The 16,884-nt window shown below is 36.1% G+C and overlaps 3 protein-coding genes across 3 annotated transcripts in view; all 3 read right to left on the bottom strand.

Annotated features, from left to right (window-relative positions):
• Window positions 1-2,535: 2,535 nt before the first annotated feature.
• Window positions 2,536-5,610, bottom strand: LOC141281865 (uncharacterized). Its single transcript, XM_073813668.1, has one exon. It carries the CDS (start codon window positions 5,571-5,573, stop codon window positions 4,392-4,394), a length of 1,182 nt encoding a protein of 393 aa, XP_073669769.1. The 5' UTR covers window positions 5,574-5,610; the 3' UTR covers window positions 2,536-4,391.
• Window positions 5,611-8,458: 2,848 nt separating this feature from the next.
• LOC135743822 (uncharacterized) overlaps window positions 8,459-16,884 on the bottom strand; it is a 94,350-nt gene continuing 85,924 nt past the window's right edge. The window contains exon 2 of the mRNA XM_065261684.2: window positions 8,459-11,890. Within this exon, the coding sequence (XP_065117756.1) occupies window positions 10,665-11,890 (1,226 nt within the window). The 3' untranslated portion in view covers window positions 8,459-10,664. The remainder of the gene's footprint in view (window positions 11,891-16,884) is intronic.
• LOC135743881 (uncharacterized) lies at window positions 14,309-15,846 on the bottom strand. The gene has a single exon (XM_065261772.2). The coding sequence runs from the start codon at window positions 15,843-15,845 to the stop codon at window positions 14,874-14,876; it is 972 nt and encodes a 323-aa protein (XP_065117844.2). The 5' UTR covers window position 15,846; the 3' UTR covers window positions 14,309-14,873.

The following is a 16,884-nucleotide window of genomic DNA, read 5'->3' as shown; positions in this document are numbered from 1 at the left end:
ATACACATTATACATTACATTATATATTATATATTTTTTATTTATTTGAATATACTATTTATGGGTATTTGTGTAGGCAAAATTATCTTTTTGTTTCATTCTGTGAAAATCAGAAAACCTTTTTTTCAAAGACCAAACAAAAATGTTGTTCTTATCTGCAGAAAATAAAATAAGGACAACTGTTCAATAGGACTGTGCGATATTGATGGATGCTAAATAATGCCGTAAACTATATCCAATAAGGTTATTTTGTTTTTGTTATTTCAATTCCAATCATATATATTTTATACATTCTAATAATCAACATAGGATTCATATTTCAGGGAAATGAAAGCATCACAAAACCTTCTGAGGTAAACATGTTTTAGTGTTAAATAAAACAAATCAGACATTTTAACAACGCAAACAAACAAACAATATTATGTGTATTTGCATACGCACACATATCCCAACTAACATTCATGTGCAAGGTACTATTTATTGCAAACCATTGCCATACCCACATTGTAATATGCACATTTGAAATATTACGGTAATTTCTGTATATTGCGCATCTCTACTGGTCAAAATAACAAAGAAGTTGTAATGTTCCTTAGACCTTGAATACTGCAAAGAAAACACGTATGATTAGAAACATTGTAACACTTTATAGTAAAGGTGTATTTGCTAACATTAGTAAATTAATTTGATAACATGACAAACAATGAACAATATTATTTTTCAACATTTATTATCCTTTGTTAAAGGGTCACCCAAAAAGAAAATTCTGTCATGTTGTTCTAAACCAGTATGAATTTATTTTTTCTGATGAACACAAATGAAGATATTTTGTAACTATGATGTCACACAAACTTGACGTGTTTGTCCTGTGGTGGCTACAATAGCTTCACTATGCGCTTCAAAAGAGAGGGGTGAGCTGTGGACTGAGCTGCTGTTTGCAAATCACAAGTTCACCGCTAGACCCAGATAAACATCTACACACTGGACCTTTAAGTGGCAAATGATTATACTTTATACCACAGAGATGTTAAAGGATTAGTCCATTTTCTTAAAAAAAATCCAGATAATTTACTCACCACCATGTCATCCAATATGTTGATGTCTTTCTTTGTTCAGTCGAGAAGAAATTATGTTTTTTGAGGTAAACATTCCAGGATTTTTTTCATTTTAATGGACTTTAATAGAACCCAACACTTAATACTTAAAAAAAAATTTTCAAAGGTTGAGTTTCAAAGGACTCTAAATGATCCCAAACGAGGCATAAGGGTCTTTTTTGACAAGAAAAATAAAAATATGCACTTTTAAACCACAACTTCTCGTTTATAGCCGGTTCTAAAAAGCGCCTCATGCAATACATCATCACGTCAAGAGGTCACAGAGGACGAATGCGAAACTACGCCCCAGTGTTTACAAGTGTGTTGAAAGAGGACCGTTCAGACATTGTTGTATGTGGAATGACAATAATTAATGTCTTTGTGTAAGTTTATTGTTTAAAATGGTCTGCAAATGTGCGTTTCATATATGTAACACTTGACCTTTCTACGTCATTACACAATTACATGAGGTCGCGCTGGCGCTTTTCGGAACCTGAGATAGAAGAGAAGTTGTGGTTTAAAAGTGAATTTTTTTCTTGTCAAAAATGACAATCGTTTCGCTAGATAAGATCCTTATCCCTCGTTTGGGATCGTTTAGAGTCCTCTGAAACTTCATTGAAAAAACTGTTAAGTGTTGAGTTAAGTATTAAGTGTTGGGTTCTATTAAAGTCCATTAAAATGAGAAAAATCCTGCAATGTTTACCTCAAAAAACATAATTTCTTCTCGACTGAACAAAGAAAGACATCAACATTTTGGATGACATGGTGGTGAGTAAATGGACTCTATGCACGGCAGCGCTTGACGTGTTTCCGGTGATATCTCAGGATGCTGGACTACTTCCGCCAGTCATAGAGCGCTATGATATTAAGGACCGTCGGTTGCCCAAACAGCCAAAATAACACAGCAAATTTTGTTGATGCTTGTTTACTTTACATAGAAATAACTTATACTCCACACTTAATACCATAATGACATTTAAACGTATGAAAGTATATTTTTAAAGACGGGAGGACCGAACTTCTAGCCACCACTGCTGTGTCATACACTCTAAAAAAACAAACGGTGCTATATAGCACCAAAACAGTTGCTTTGGATCGTAACGATAGAAGAACCATTTTAGTGCCATATAGCACCGGTGAAGAACCAGTGAAGCACCAGTGAAGCACCAGTGAAGCACCAGTGTAGAACCATATAGGGGCCATATAGCACCACATATGGTTCTACATAGCACTATATGGTTCTACACAGGTGCTTCACTGGTGCTTCACTGGTTCTTCACCGGTGCTATATGGCACTAAAAATGGTTCTTCTATCGTTACGATCCAAAGCAACTGTTTTGGTGCTATATAGCACCGTTTGTTTTTTAGAGTGTAGCATTTACAGCGACTCACTGGAAAGCATGCCAACTTCTCCCCTTTATCTGCATTATCAATACTTTTAGATAAAAATTGCACTGATAACAGTGCTATTCATCTGTTGTTGATATACAAATTTGGTATGATTGTTATTATCAGTACTAGCGAAGATAACATCTTTGGTTATACAAGCTAAATGTTAGAACAGTAGAAACTCATATTTTCGATATTTATGTATTCTTTATTAATAACAAATGCAAAAGACAAATGGAAAATTAATATCAATGACAACAAAAATAACTTCAGAGAAAGAAAACACACACACACACACACACACACACACACACACACACACAACAAACTAAATACATATACACGGGATAAGAAATAATGGGGAAAATATTTCTACAACAGACTTTACAATAGTTAAGCCTTTTTTGCTTTGTTCTTTAGATTCTCAAATGTGTCAGGATAACTCAAAAATAACCAAGTAAAAATGTTTTGACAATCGATGTGTATATGAATCTCTTATTTTACCTGACACTTTAAGATTACTTTAACATACTTTACCATAACAAAGATGTAATATAATATATTACCAGCGTGATTAGCCTGCTGTTCGAATCGTAAAAATAGCACAATGTAAGCTCTGCTAGTACAGGCTAGCTGAACATATCTTAATGATTATACAGAGACGACACATAAAACTTGTAACCTTTCTCGAGTTTGCACATCTGGACAATTCTTCACAAATTACAGGTTGTAAATTTGGGTAAATTCAGCAAACAACCGAGTACATTTTAGCGATTCTGCCGTCAATCCACTTTAAATATCCCGTACCGGAAACTGAATAGCAGCCTTGGGTCAAACGCGGAAGTTAAGCGTGCATAGAGTCCATTATCTGGATTTATTGTTGAAGAAAATGGACTAATCCTTTAAATGCTTCACTCTCATTGGTTAAGAAAGATTCTACGAGTGTGCATTATTTTTCATTTAACCCACACCTATGAAGTAGTTCCAGGTCTGTTGACCGCATTACAGTTCCATATCACTACGCCCAGTTTAACTGAAATAACAATTTTTTTAACAAATAAACCATAAATATAAAGTGCTGGCCAAAATTATTAGAACACCTGACAGATCACAAAACATTGCCCTTTTTTGTTTCCAAAAAATAATTTATTACATAAAGATGGTTTCTCTAAGCACAACAAATATCAGAGGTGACGCGTACTGTTACTTTTAACTTTAATATTTGGTGTGTCCACCTTTTGCAGCAATTAGAGCAGCACATCTCATTTCAACATTTTTCTCAGAACTTCATCAGTAACGTTAATCAATAGTCAAAGGCTTTTCTTCGAATGTACAAGTGAGTTGAAGTCCGGACAGTAAAAAAAAGACCTAAATCTCTTTATGATGGTCACCACTGTATCTACAAAGTCATCATTATGCTCAATAAACCAGAATAGAGCCATCATGAAGACACTTGGGTCTTTTTCCTTACTGGCCTCTTCAAAGCCCGATCCTCTGCTTCGTGTTGTGGCTGCATTATTACCCCAGGTGTATGTAATCATCCAATAATTAAACAGCCCATCGTCAAATTTCCATACATAACATGTAAAAACATAACGTAAAGATAACATTGGGTATTTATGGTCACTGGTGACATGCATTCAGCTTTCCCTTTTGGTGGTAATGCAAGCAGGTTTTGAGCTTTGGCTTCACCGAAAATGGGTAACCATGTGCTTGGACCTGAAGACTGAAGTTGATCTTTGTTTGCTCTTTGCAGACAGCGCTTTTCTCTGTGAATCTGCAGCTGTGTGATCGTCTGAAACTTCTCCAACATGAATGACAGCGGTGCAGCTTCTCTCTAGTATACAGTCACTTGTGTTTGATCAGCGTCACAGACTCAATAAAACTCTTTCCTCCATCTGAGCACTTTTAGGGATTTTCTTCATGGATTTTTTGGTGCCGCCTTAAGTTTGCGGCTCTCAGAAAGGCTTTATCACACACAGAGCACACATGGTTTTTCGCACCTGTATGTGTTTTTTGGTGCTCAACAACTTTTTTGAGTGATGGAAAAATCTTCTCACAAACAGAACACGAATACTCTTCTGAATGAGTCTTTAGGTGCCTTTTTAGCAGCGCTGGCAAAACAAACTTTTTATTGCAGTGATGGCAGCTAAACGGCTTTTCACTCGAGTGAATCACCAGATGAAGTTTGAGACCTTGTGCATGTATGAAACTCTTATCACACAGATGGCACGAGAAAGGCTTCTCGCCTGTATGAATTCGTATGTGATACCTAAGAGCTCCTTGTTGTGTAAAACTCTTATCACACTGAGGGCACCTGAAAGGTCTCTCACCTGTATGAATTCGAATGTGAGACCGTAGCGTTTCTTTATTTTTAAAACTCTTATCACACTGAGGGCATGAGAAAGGCTTCTCATCTGTATGAACTCGTATGTGATACCTAAGAGCTCTCTGTTGTTTAAAACTCTTATCACAGTGAGGGCACTTGAAATGTTTCTCTCCAATGTGAACTCGTATGTGTTCCTGTAGATGTGATTTAAATGAGAAACTCTTTTCACAATGAGAGCAGGTGAATGACCCGTCACTAGTGTGCCGTCTCACGTGAGTATTTAAGTTACTCTTATACCAAAAACTCTTTTCACACTGAGGGCAAGAGAAAAGCTCTTTGTGAGTGTGAGTTATCATGTGATTCTTAAGATATGCTTTACATGTGAAAGTCTTTCCACATTGAGGGCAGATGTGTGGCCTATCCGTACTGTGAGTCTTCATGTGAATATTAAGTCTTGCTTTATTAACGAAACCTTTATCACATTGAGGGCAGGCAAACGGTCTCTCACCTGTGTGACTCATCATGTGATCCCTAAGTTTACTTTTTTCGATGAAAGTCTTTTCACACTGGGAGCATGCGTGAGGCCTCTCACCAGTGTGAATCTTAAGGTGATAAGTTAGGTGCCTTTTTTTTGAGTAAGTCTTACCACAAAGATGGCATTCAAAAACATTGTTGTCTTCAACTCTTTCTTGAGAGGAATTCTCATCAGTTTCTGAGCAGCTGTCAGTCATAAAATTGTGGTCCTGATGTTCGTCCTTCATATCATTCCATTCTTGACCTTTCTCTTTCACTTCCACCAAGTCTGAAATAAACATACCATTAGAAATGATTATTAAATCATTAACTTTTACCTCAGTGAATATAACCAGCTTAGCTACAGTAGTTTATCAAATAAATGTATTTTAGTTTGCATGACAGTTATGGTGCGTTTACACCAATGATGCACAGGGGTCAATGTATAAACAACCCGCACCCGACCAACGTTTTCAACTAACCTGCCCGCAACTCAAATCGCTATATATATATATATATATATATATATATATATATATATATATATATATATATATATATATATATATATATATATATATATATATTATATATATAGTACCCAACCCGCTTCCTGGCCCACCTTTTTTAAAAGTAAAAGTGGCAACTTTATTTCAAACGACCCGACCGACCGCGACCCGAATTTCATTAAAAATATTTTTGGAGGACTCGTAACCACGGGTGACCACAGGCACCCGCTCATTTTGGTTCAACCCATGCATTACTGGTTCTCACCAGATGCAAATGAAGCAAATAACTGTATATGTAGTTGGACACATGAACATTTTGAGTTAATTTGCACCATTGGTTAACAAATCATGCTTCATGTGTCAATTTATGCAAAAAAAGTTTTCTCATCTGGCCATTTCTCATCTTTCTGTCTCTGTCTGTCTGCTCTCCACAGCACAACTGCGACTCCACTGATTGCAGCAAATATAAAAAAAAATATTAAAACGCTGTGAGAACGACTGGCAACAACTGTCACTTAAATTCTAAGAGGCTGTTTACATCTGTTATTAAGATCTGTTTTGGTCGTTCGGATAAAAAGTGGACGAGAGAGACATGTTTTGATCACACACCTGGTGTTTTAAACCGTGCCCAGTTGTGTTTTGTTGATGAATTGCCTGCGATAATGAATATTTTTGTTGTTCTTTAGTTATTAGTGATGCTAATGTTTTGATTTCCGATGGAGTGACATTTACTACATAGAGCTGTAGTTCACCGAAAAGCTAGGCAATAAACAATAAAAAAAAATAACAAAACTAAATAAAAATTAGCTTTCTTAAAAAATAAAAAATATATAATAACTTTGCGCTGAACACTTAAGTTCGCACTAGAAGTTAGGATAGATGTAAAAACATTGTGCTCAGTACATCACATACATCAATAGGCAGAGAGAAAGTTGTCTTTTGTAGCTGCTTAAACACATTTGACAACATCTACATCACAAAAGCAATTCGGTCTAATGCTTTTTCAACTACCTCTGAATGTGGTCGAAAGTGGACAAGCTTAAAATGTTCATATCCTGAGGTGTAAACAACCTCTAAAACTACAATCTTTAGACACTAAACTAATACTCGTCTTTATGATCAGATTAAATTCACAATCGATACAGAAACCATAAACTGTGCCCCCTGCTTAATATCATGTAGTACTGCAGTTGAGAGAGGCTTTTAGGGGTTGCAAATGTTTGTTTTCCTTATGTAAGAGTGTAAGTATGTGGAGCTGAAAGAAGGGGTTTCAGATCTTACTACTGTATATTGTAATACAGCTCTAAAGATTTTATAACCAGAGCCTGACACTTTACAAACTTTAGGAGTTATTAATAATAAATGAAGATTAGACACAAACCTCTTTGTTGTTGAGTATGTTGAGGTGTTATTGTGACTGATTCAGGATCAGTCTCCTCTTTAACACACTCCATCATTACAACAGTGGATCAGAATAGTAGAGTAGTTGAATGTGTTGTGACAGCAGCTGCTTGTTTGACTTCTTCACAGTATTTATAGATGAACTATGATCAAATAAACATAAAGGGTTAACAATGAAAGAATCTTTAATGTAATAACATGACACTGTTTACTCTGTGGTCTACAACACAAACTCTCAGCACTTGTGTTGTTTGTCATGGTTTTTAAACACTTTTCATTTCAAAGATCTTGTGGCGGTGTGTAATACAGAAATACATTTTGAATACCTTGCAGCCCTAGAACATGTTAACTTAATTTAGTAAAAATTATAAATAGCTGAATGGTAAGATTTTCAAAGAATGAATATTTAAATTTTGATGGGAATTCCATCATGAAATGTATGGATGTAGTGGATTAATAAAACTGTATGTAACGTTATGTTTGTTTGTTTGTTTGTTTGAGAGACCAAGAGAGAGCGTAACTGATAAATGCTTGCCGACTCTCAATAAATTATACAATAAATTATTACAATATTCTAATATTATCTAAAGTTGCTTCAGTAACATTTAAATTGTTGTTGTTGGAGTACATTTGTTAAAAAATGTAATAATACCGTTTAATTTACCTCACAAAACACCTCAATCTTCCATCGACAGACGAGCAGCAGCGCTCTCCTTTTGACGTCACCACACGACAGGCTCCGAAAAGCAAAATAAAGGTCCCGTTCTTTTTTAGGTCCAACATCGTGAAAAGCAGGACAAATAATGAACATAATGAATGTATTTTAAATACTTACATGAGGATAACATACAGGGAAGTTCAATTCCTTTCTATTCTCTGCAATTTAATATTTAACACAGCCTTATAGCTCATCTGACTAAGGGTGCCAATAATTCTCACCAGGACTGTGCCTGATTATATATATATATATATATATATATATATATATATATATATATATATATATATATATATATATAAAATGACGGACATGGGCAGACAAGCCCTTCTCTTCTCAACATGAAAAAACACCATTCATGAACTTCAATAATGATTAGGTATCAATTCAAAAGGAAAGAAACACAACAAGCTTATACATGTTATTACATGATTTATTTAAAATTTGTTTCTTCCCAACAAGAAAACACACCATTCATGATTGGAAAGTCAAGAATTTAAGGATCTGTATTTAACATTGTATACATTAATTTTACACAATAACATTAGCTCTGTGTAGAAAGTTGATATAGCGTTTGTTTTTGTTGCTGCCATCTATATAGGACATGAACTGATTCTTTAGCAATGTTTATAGTCAGACCTATACTGTAGCCCTAAATGGACACACTGTTCTATAGACGTTTCATCGGACGCACGTGACACGTCTGGATCCGAACCTTACTTCCTGTTTCGTTTTTTTTATGGTCTGATTACTTACTAAACTGATCTCTTGAACGAATGCCTCGTCGAAAATAACAAATGTTTTGGTTTCCTAGGTAATCTGTGTGTTGTTTTTTTGCTTGTTATATAAATAAACTACGTTTAAAGAACTTTGTTGTTATTTATTCTTAGCAAAGTTTACCGGAAGTTACGTGCGGACCGCGACAGCCGCTTGTTTATGTTGTTACTGCTGAAATGGTCTATAGAGAGCGTTTTGTCACTACGATGTCTCAGACATTGACCTTTTGTCCTGTGGCGGCTACCGTAACTTCCCTATGCGTTTCGAAAGCGAGCAGTGAGCTGTGGACTGAGCCGCTGGTTTGCAAATCTCACCACTAGATGCAGCTAAACATCTACACACTGAACCTTTAAATGGCTAATTACTATAATTTATACCACTAGGCTCTCATTTGTTGAGAAACAAGTGTGCATTATTTTTTATTCAAAACACACCTAGTTCCAGGTCTCTTGACCGCATTAAGGGCCGGGTACAATTTATTCTGAGATACATTTTTGACTGCACATTGAAGGCGTGCATGGACGACCAGGGAACCTACTGTGACGAAAATAATATCATGCAGACGACGCGCATACGCGGACAGCCCTAGTATACAGTCAGCTTTACAGTTCCATATGATTACACCCAGATTAACAAAATTTTAAAGGGGACAGAGAATGAAAAACCATTTTTACCTTGTCTTTGTTGAATAATGGTAGTCTACCTACCCGCATTCACGAACATACAAAAAGTGCTAGACATGCTAAACATCTCAGTCTGATAGAAATTCCTCTTTTAGAAATGTTAGCCAGAAAACGGCCCAATCTGAAAAACTGATGCTTATGACATCACAGGCATCTCACTGCCCCTCCACTTTAAAATAATTGGCTAAATTTTTTGAGTGGCAGCAAAGTCAGCCAATCAGTAATGAGATTGTAAGTTAAGCCAGTAGGGGGAGCCAAATAGGTGCAAAACCACTTGTTTAAAATCCCCCACCCTAATAGAGCGATCTGAGAGAGGTTTTTAGGAAGCTTCTAAGGCATTACAGACTCAAACAAAAAATATTTTGTCTACATGTCACATCACAGAACAAGGATAAATACCCCGTTCAATCATTCCATGTCACCTTTAATTTAAACAAATAAACCATAAATATACAGTGGTAGCAAAAAACTTGTCTGATGGGGTTTAGGTCCAGACATGAAGGAGGCCAGTAAGGAAAATGACCTAAATCTCCTTATGATGGTCACCACTGTATCTACAAAGTCATCATTATGCTCAATAAACCATAGAAAAGAGAAATGATGAGGACATTTAGGTCTTTTTTTCTTACTGGCCCAATGAAAGTCGAGACATCAACTCAGGTTTGTGTTGTGGCTGCGTTACCACCACAGGGGCCGGTTGCACCAGCAGGACGTAAAAAAGTTGTAAGTCTCGCCTACCTTTGATTACATGTAAGATTTATTTTTAGATGTGCCCTACGCCTAGATGGTGCAAAAGCTGTAAATTTTATGTCCAGACTAGTCTCACGACCGGGTTTACCCCCAGCTGGTGCAACCGGTCCCAGGTGTGCCTTATCATCAAATAATAAAACGGCCCATTGTGAAATTTTCCTTACATAACATGTAACAAAAACACTTAATGTAATACAACATAACACGCAGCAGTTTAATAATATAACCCTGGGTGATTCTGGTCAATGGTGATGCATTCAGCTCTCTTTTTGGTGGAAACGCGAGCAGGTTTTGATCTCTGGCTGAACGTTTGCTTCAGCTTAGGTGCAGCATGGAGTTAATCCCAGTGGAAGATGGGTAACCATGTGCTTGGACATAAAGACTGAAGTTGATCTTTGCTCACTCTTTAACGGACAGCACTTTTCTCTGTGAGATATACAGTAACTTGTGTTTTATCAGCTTCCCAAACTCAATAAAACTCTTTCAACATTGTGAGCACTTTCAGGATTTTTCTTTATGGATCTTTTGGTGCCGCTTCAGGTCTGAGACTTTCAGAAAGGCTTTATCACACACAGAGCACACATGTTTTCTCACCCCTGTATGTATTTTCTGGTGCTCTTTAACTTTTCTGTGTGATTGAAAACTCTTCCCACAAACTGAACAGAAATACGGCCTCTCATCTGAATGAGTCTCTAGGTGCTCTTTAAGCTGAGATGCTGAAACATACTTCTTATCGCACTGATCGCAACTAAAAGGTCTTTCATTTGAGTGAACCTGCAAATGTTGTTTGAGACTGTTTATATTTATGTACCTCTTATCACACAGATGGCATGAGAAAGGTCTCTCACCTGTATGAATTCCCATGTGATACCGAAGAGATCCTTGTTGTTTAAAATTTTTATCACACAGATGGCATGAAAAAGGCTTTTCACCTGTATGAATTGCCATGTGATACCCAAGAGCTACTTGCTGTTTAAAACTCTTATCACACAGATGGCAAGAGAAAGGTCTTTCATTTGTATGAACTCGTATGTGATACCTAAGAGCTCCTTGTTGTTTAAAGCTCTTATCACACTGAGGGCATGTGAAAGGTTTCTCTCCAGTGTGAATTCTTATGTGATTCTCTAGATTTGTTTTAAATGAGAAACTCTTTTCACAGTAAGAGCAGGTGAACGACCCATCACTAGTGTGCTGTCTCACATGAGCATTTAAGCTTCTCTTATATGAAAAACTCTTTCCACACTGATGGCATGAGAAAGGCTTTGTCTGATTGTGAGTTTTTAAATGCTGATGAAGATATTCTTTACACGTGTAAGTCTTTTCACATTGAGGGCAGATGTACGGCCTTTCAGTACTGTGAGTCTTCATGTGAACATTAAGTTTTTCTTTGTTAATGAAACGTTTATCACACTGAGGGCAGGAAAAAGGCCTCTCATCTGTGTGAATCATCATGTGACGCACAAGTTTACTTTTATGGATAAAAGTCTTCTCACAGTGGGAGCATGTGTGAGGCGCCTCATTGTGAATCCTTAGGTGACGCGTTAGTTGACCTTTTTTTGAATAAGTCTTAACACAAAGATGGCACGCAAAAACATTTTTGGCTTTAACGTTTTCTTGAGAGGAATTCTCATCAGTTTCTGAGCAGCTGTCAGTCCTAAAACTGTGATCCTGATCTTCATCCTTCATTTCATTGTGTTCTTGATCTTCCTCTTTCACTTCCACCAAGTCTGAAATAAACATAGTATCATTTATAAAATCTCATTTAAGAACCAAACTCTTCATATATATTTGTATTTATAATGTATTGTTATTCATTATGTCGTTTATGCCATTACACAATGAAATGTCCTTAAAACGGCAGGCAAAAAAAGAACAATATAAAATTTCCTGTGACTTTCATAGATGCTGTATAAGAAAACACCCTTGCATTATCATTAACTACAGTATTTTTGTAATATAATACAATGAATTATGCAATGAATCCACTATAAACATCTAAAAAGTCAACTGTTCATGGTATTGTGCAAAAGAGGTATATATGGTTAAGGAGTTATGGTAGGTTACATTAATCCTGAACAACAAATGCAGGCACAGCTCAATCGAAACGATCAATATTATATTTAGTTATTTCTGAAATGCTTCTGTTGTTAGAAATATACGATTTATGTAATGCCCTTCTGACAGCAACCACACCCATTAAATCACATTGTTCAAAACAATAAGTTAGATTAGAGCTAAAAGAAAGGGTTTCATGACCCTTTAAATCAAATGATCACTATATTACACAACTCTAATGATTTTATAACCAAAGCCTGACACTTTTATAAACTTTAGCAGTTATTAATGATAAATGAAGATTAGACACAAACCTCTTTGTTGTTGAGTATGTTGAGGTGTTATTGTGAATGATTCAGGATCAGTCTCCTCTTTAACACACTCCATCATTACAACAGTGGATCAGAATAGTAGAGTAGTTGAATGTGTTGTGACAGCAGATGCTTGTTTGACTTCTTCACAGTATTTATAGATGAACTATGATCAAATAAACATAAAAGATAAACAATGACAGAATCTTCAATGTAATAACATGACACTGGTTAGGGCTGCACCATATTAAAAGGAAAAAAGTGACATGCGGTAAAAGTTTGCTTGATATCACTTGGGGAAAAAACAGAGTTATCTCGTTTTGGAACCAAACTCTTCATTTGTTTCAGTGAACAAGTGTAACGTTAAAGTTAACTGATAAATGTTTGCAGTTGTACAATACTATCAGTACTTCACAATAAAGTATAACAATATTCTAATATTATCTAAAAATGCTTCAGTAACATTTAAGTTGTTGAAAAATTACATGCATGTTAAAAAATTAAATATGTATCGTTTTATGTACCTCACACAAACATCTCTATCTTACTTCAGCCGACAAACGAGCAGGCAGGCAGCGCACGCCGTATGACGTCACCACACGGTAGGCTCTGAGAATCAAAATAAAAGTCCCTTAATATTTGTATTTACAAATTGTATATAACTTTGTAACATATTGTATATTGAAACCCATCAATAATGTAACTATTTTTTTATATAATGAAATGTTGTAAAGCACATTGGTCAACATGTGTTGTTTAAATAGTGCTATATTAATAAAGCTAACATTGACAGGCAATAAAAAAATCCCTTTTAATGTCCAAGATTGATGTTGTTCTTATAAGGGTGGTTTCTCAGACGGGGATTAACTTAAACCAGGACTAGGGCTTAGTTAAACAGGATATTTAGTTCATTTTTAAAAGCATAATTTATAAATAAACACTACTTTTGTGTATCTTAAAGGTGCTCTAAGCGAATTGAAGCGTTTTAGACCATAAAACATTTTTTGTTACATACCGGAAACATCTCCTCACTATCTGCTTGCTGCCTGTCCGCTGATCAAACTGTAAAAAAACGCGATCTCTGTAGACAGCCCAGGCTTCACAAACGGCAATATCAACAAATGGCCAAACCTAGCAGCACAAAACAAAACAAAGTATTCCAGCCAATAAACGACAAGAAGGATTTGGGGGTGGGGGTTGGGCACGTTCATGAAAGCACGAAAGGGAGGGGGAGGGGGAGGAGTTAGCTACGCTCTGTCTGTTTGAAAACAGTTCAAACATCAACAGGAAGTGACGTCGCACATTATTCGCTTAGAGCGCCTTTAAGACACAACACTCGTACTGATGTATTTTAAGAAATGTCAGAGCAAGTTGTTTTCGATTTGTGAACGTGCAAAACTAAGAGGTAGGTACGTTTTCTACCAAAGCTCCGGGACATCTTACTACAAAACTGGGCATCATGGATTTTATCAAATACCAACAGGATAAAAAAATCAAACTCTGACTTTCTCTGATAGAAATCTGAGAAGATCTGTTTGGTCCCAATGTTCAATTGTGTTACTTGAATAAAAGGTTAAATTATGATTTTTTTTAAAAATACATTTTCCACAGCCTTATTAGCTCATATTACAATAATTTTGACCAGGACTGTATCTTATAAATGACAGACATGGGCAGATAAGCCCTTCTCAACATGAAAAACACCATTCATGAAGTTCACTAATGATAGGTTATCAATTCAAAAAGAAAGAAACACAATACGCTTATACATGTTGCATGATTTATTTAAAGGTACAGTTAACAAACTATATAAAAGATTCACTTTATCTACAAAGTCATCATTACGCTCAATAAACCGGAATAGAGCCATCATGAGGAGATTTAGGTCTTTTTTCTAACTGGCCCAATCAAAGTCCATACCTCACCTCGAGTGTGCATTATTATCGTAACATCATAACACACAAAGTAATACAGGATAACATGCAGCAGTTTAATAATATAACCCTGCCCAATTCCGGTTACTGATGACCAAAGAGTGACCAAAGATCAACTTAAGTCATTAGGTCCATGCAGATGGTTACCCCTCTTCCACCGGGACTGGCTCCATGCCAAAGTTGGAGCGAACACTTGGCCAGAGCTCATCATGGGGTTACATTTCCACCCAAAAGCAAGCTGAATGCACTGTGTCACGTTTTCTTTTGGATGGAAACATGCCATGTGCATGGACCTAAAGACTGAAGTTGATCTTTGTTCACTCTTTGTGGACAGCACTTTTCTCTGTGAGTCACTTGTGTTTTATCAGCTTCCCAAACTCAATAAAACTCTTTCAACAATGTGAGCAATTTTAGGATTTTTCTTTATGGATCTTTTGGTGCCGCTTTAGGTCTGAGGCTCTCAGAAAGGCTTTATCACACACAGAGCACACATGATTTCTCACACCTGTATGTATTTTCTGGTGCACCCTAACATTTCTGTGTGATTGAAAACCCTTCCCACAAACAGAACACAGATATGGCCTCTCACCTGAATGAGTCTCTAGGTGCGCTTTAAACGCAGATGCCAAAACGAACTTCTTATCGCACTGATCGCAGCTAAAAGGTTTTTCATTTGAGTGAACCGTCAGATGAAGTTTGAGACTATATGCATGTATGTACCTCTTATCACACAGATGGCAGGCGAAAGGCCTCTCACCTGAATGAATTCCCATGTGATACTGAAGAGCTCCCTTTTGTTTAAAACTCTTATTACACAGATTGCAAGAGAAAGGTCTCTCACCTGTATGAACTCGTATGTGATGCCTAAGAGATCCCAGTTGTGTAAAACTCTTATCACACTGAGGGCATGTGAAATGCTTTGTCTTAATGTGAGTTATTATATGATTATAAAGATATTCTTTACATGCGCAAGTCTTTCCACATTGAGGGCAGACGTATGGACTTTCAGTACTGTGAGTATTTATGTGAACATTAAGTCTTGCTTTACTAATGAAACGTTTATCACACTGAGGGCAAGCAAAAGGCCTCTCACCTGTGTGAATCCTCATGTGATCCTCAAGTCTACTTTTTTTGATGTAAGTCTTCTCACAGTGGGAGCAAGCATAAGGCTTGTCACCAGTGTGAATCTTTAGATGATACATGAGGTTCCCTTTTTGTAAGAAAGTCTTACCACAAAGATGGCATTCAAAAAAATGTTTGTCTTTAACTCTTTCTTGAAGAGAATTATCATCAGTTTCTGAGCAGCTGTCAGTCATAAAATTGTGGTCCTGATCTTGATCCTTTCTTTCATTGTGTTCTTCATCCTCCTTATTCTCTTCCATAGAGTCTGAAATAAATATAGTAACGTAAAAAAAGTCAAATAAAAAAGCAAAATCCAATTTAATAAAAAAAACAAATTCTGCCATTCAGGCAACCATCCGTTAGCCCAATAGCGAAAAGAAATCGGCATGGCGAAGGGTCCTTGCGCATTCAGTCTTCATTAGCTTTACTTTCTAAAATTACTTTTATTAATGTTATTTAATTTTGGTAATTTTATCTGACTCCAAAAAAAAATTCTCTCACTGTTTGTAATACGAATCGAAGGGATTACAGCAGCAAACTATAACCACTGAGGGCCGAAGTAGCAAGAACAACACTGCCACTTGTTCCTTGATCACATTTATTGACGAGACGACATTCATGTTGTACAGACAGACGAAAACCACAAACTCATAAACAACAAAGCATACGATGATGCAGCTTTGTATAATCATGCCATTGTTTCCATGTACACTTAGATAGAAAATTATTATAATAATCAAAGGTTGAGGCTCAACACATTTAGAGCGGTCAGACAACCCTTACACGTTATTTAAACGGAAATACACATTGTTAGCCTCAACAATTCTATATACACTTAAATCAAATCTCTGATTTTATAACCAAAGCCTGACACTTTGTAAACTTTAGCAGTTATTAATGATAAATAAAGATTAGACACAAACCTCTTTGTTGTCGAGTATGTTGAGGTGTTATTGTGAATGATTCAGGATCAGTCTCCTCTTTAACACACTCCATCATTACAACAGTGGATCAGAATAGTAGAGTAGTTGAATGTGTTGTGACAGCAGCTGCTTGTTTGACTTCTTCACAGTATTTATAGATGAACTATGATCAAATAAACAAAAAGGGTAAACAATGACAAAATCTTCAATGTAATAACATGACACTGTTTACTCTGTTGGTCTGAGAACAGGTTAGAGCTGCATGATATTAAAGGAAAAAATATGATATGCAGTAAGTTGCTATATAATTAAATAAACGATATACAATACAATAATCTTGTACATTTGTAAATCAGTTTGATTAATAATAATTTGC

This window comes from Paramisgurnus dabryanus, chromosome 2 (assembly GCF_030506205.2).
Source record: "Paramisgurnus dabryanus chromosome 2, PD_genome_1.1, whole genome shotgun sequence".
NCBI lineage: Eukaryota > Metazoa > Chordata > Actinopteri > Cypriniformes > Cobitidae > Paramisgurnus > Paramisgurnus dabryanus.
Note: the sequence above shows the minus strand (reverse complement) of the source record. Positions and strands in the feature narration are given on the sequence as shown.

Excerpts from the sequence above, each read along its gene's own strand:
- LOC141281865 (XM_073813668.1), bottom strand. The coding sequence starts at position 5,573 with ATGAAGGACGAACATCAGGACCACAATTTTATGACTGACAGCTGCTCA.
- LOC135743881 (XM_065261772.2), bottom strand. The coding sequence starts at position 15,845 with ATGGAAGAGAATAAGGAGGATGAAGAACACAATGAAAGAAAGGATCAA.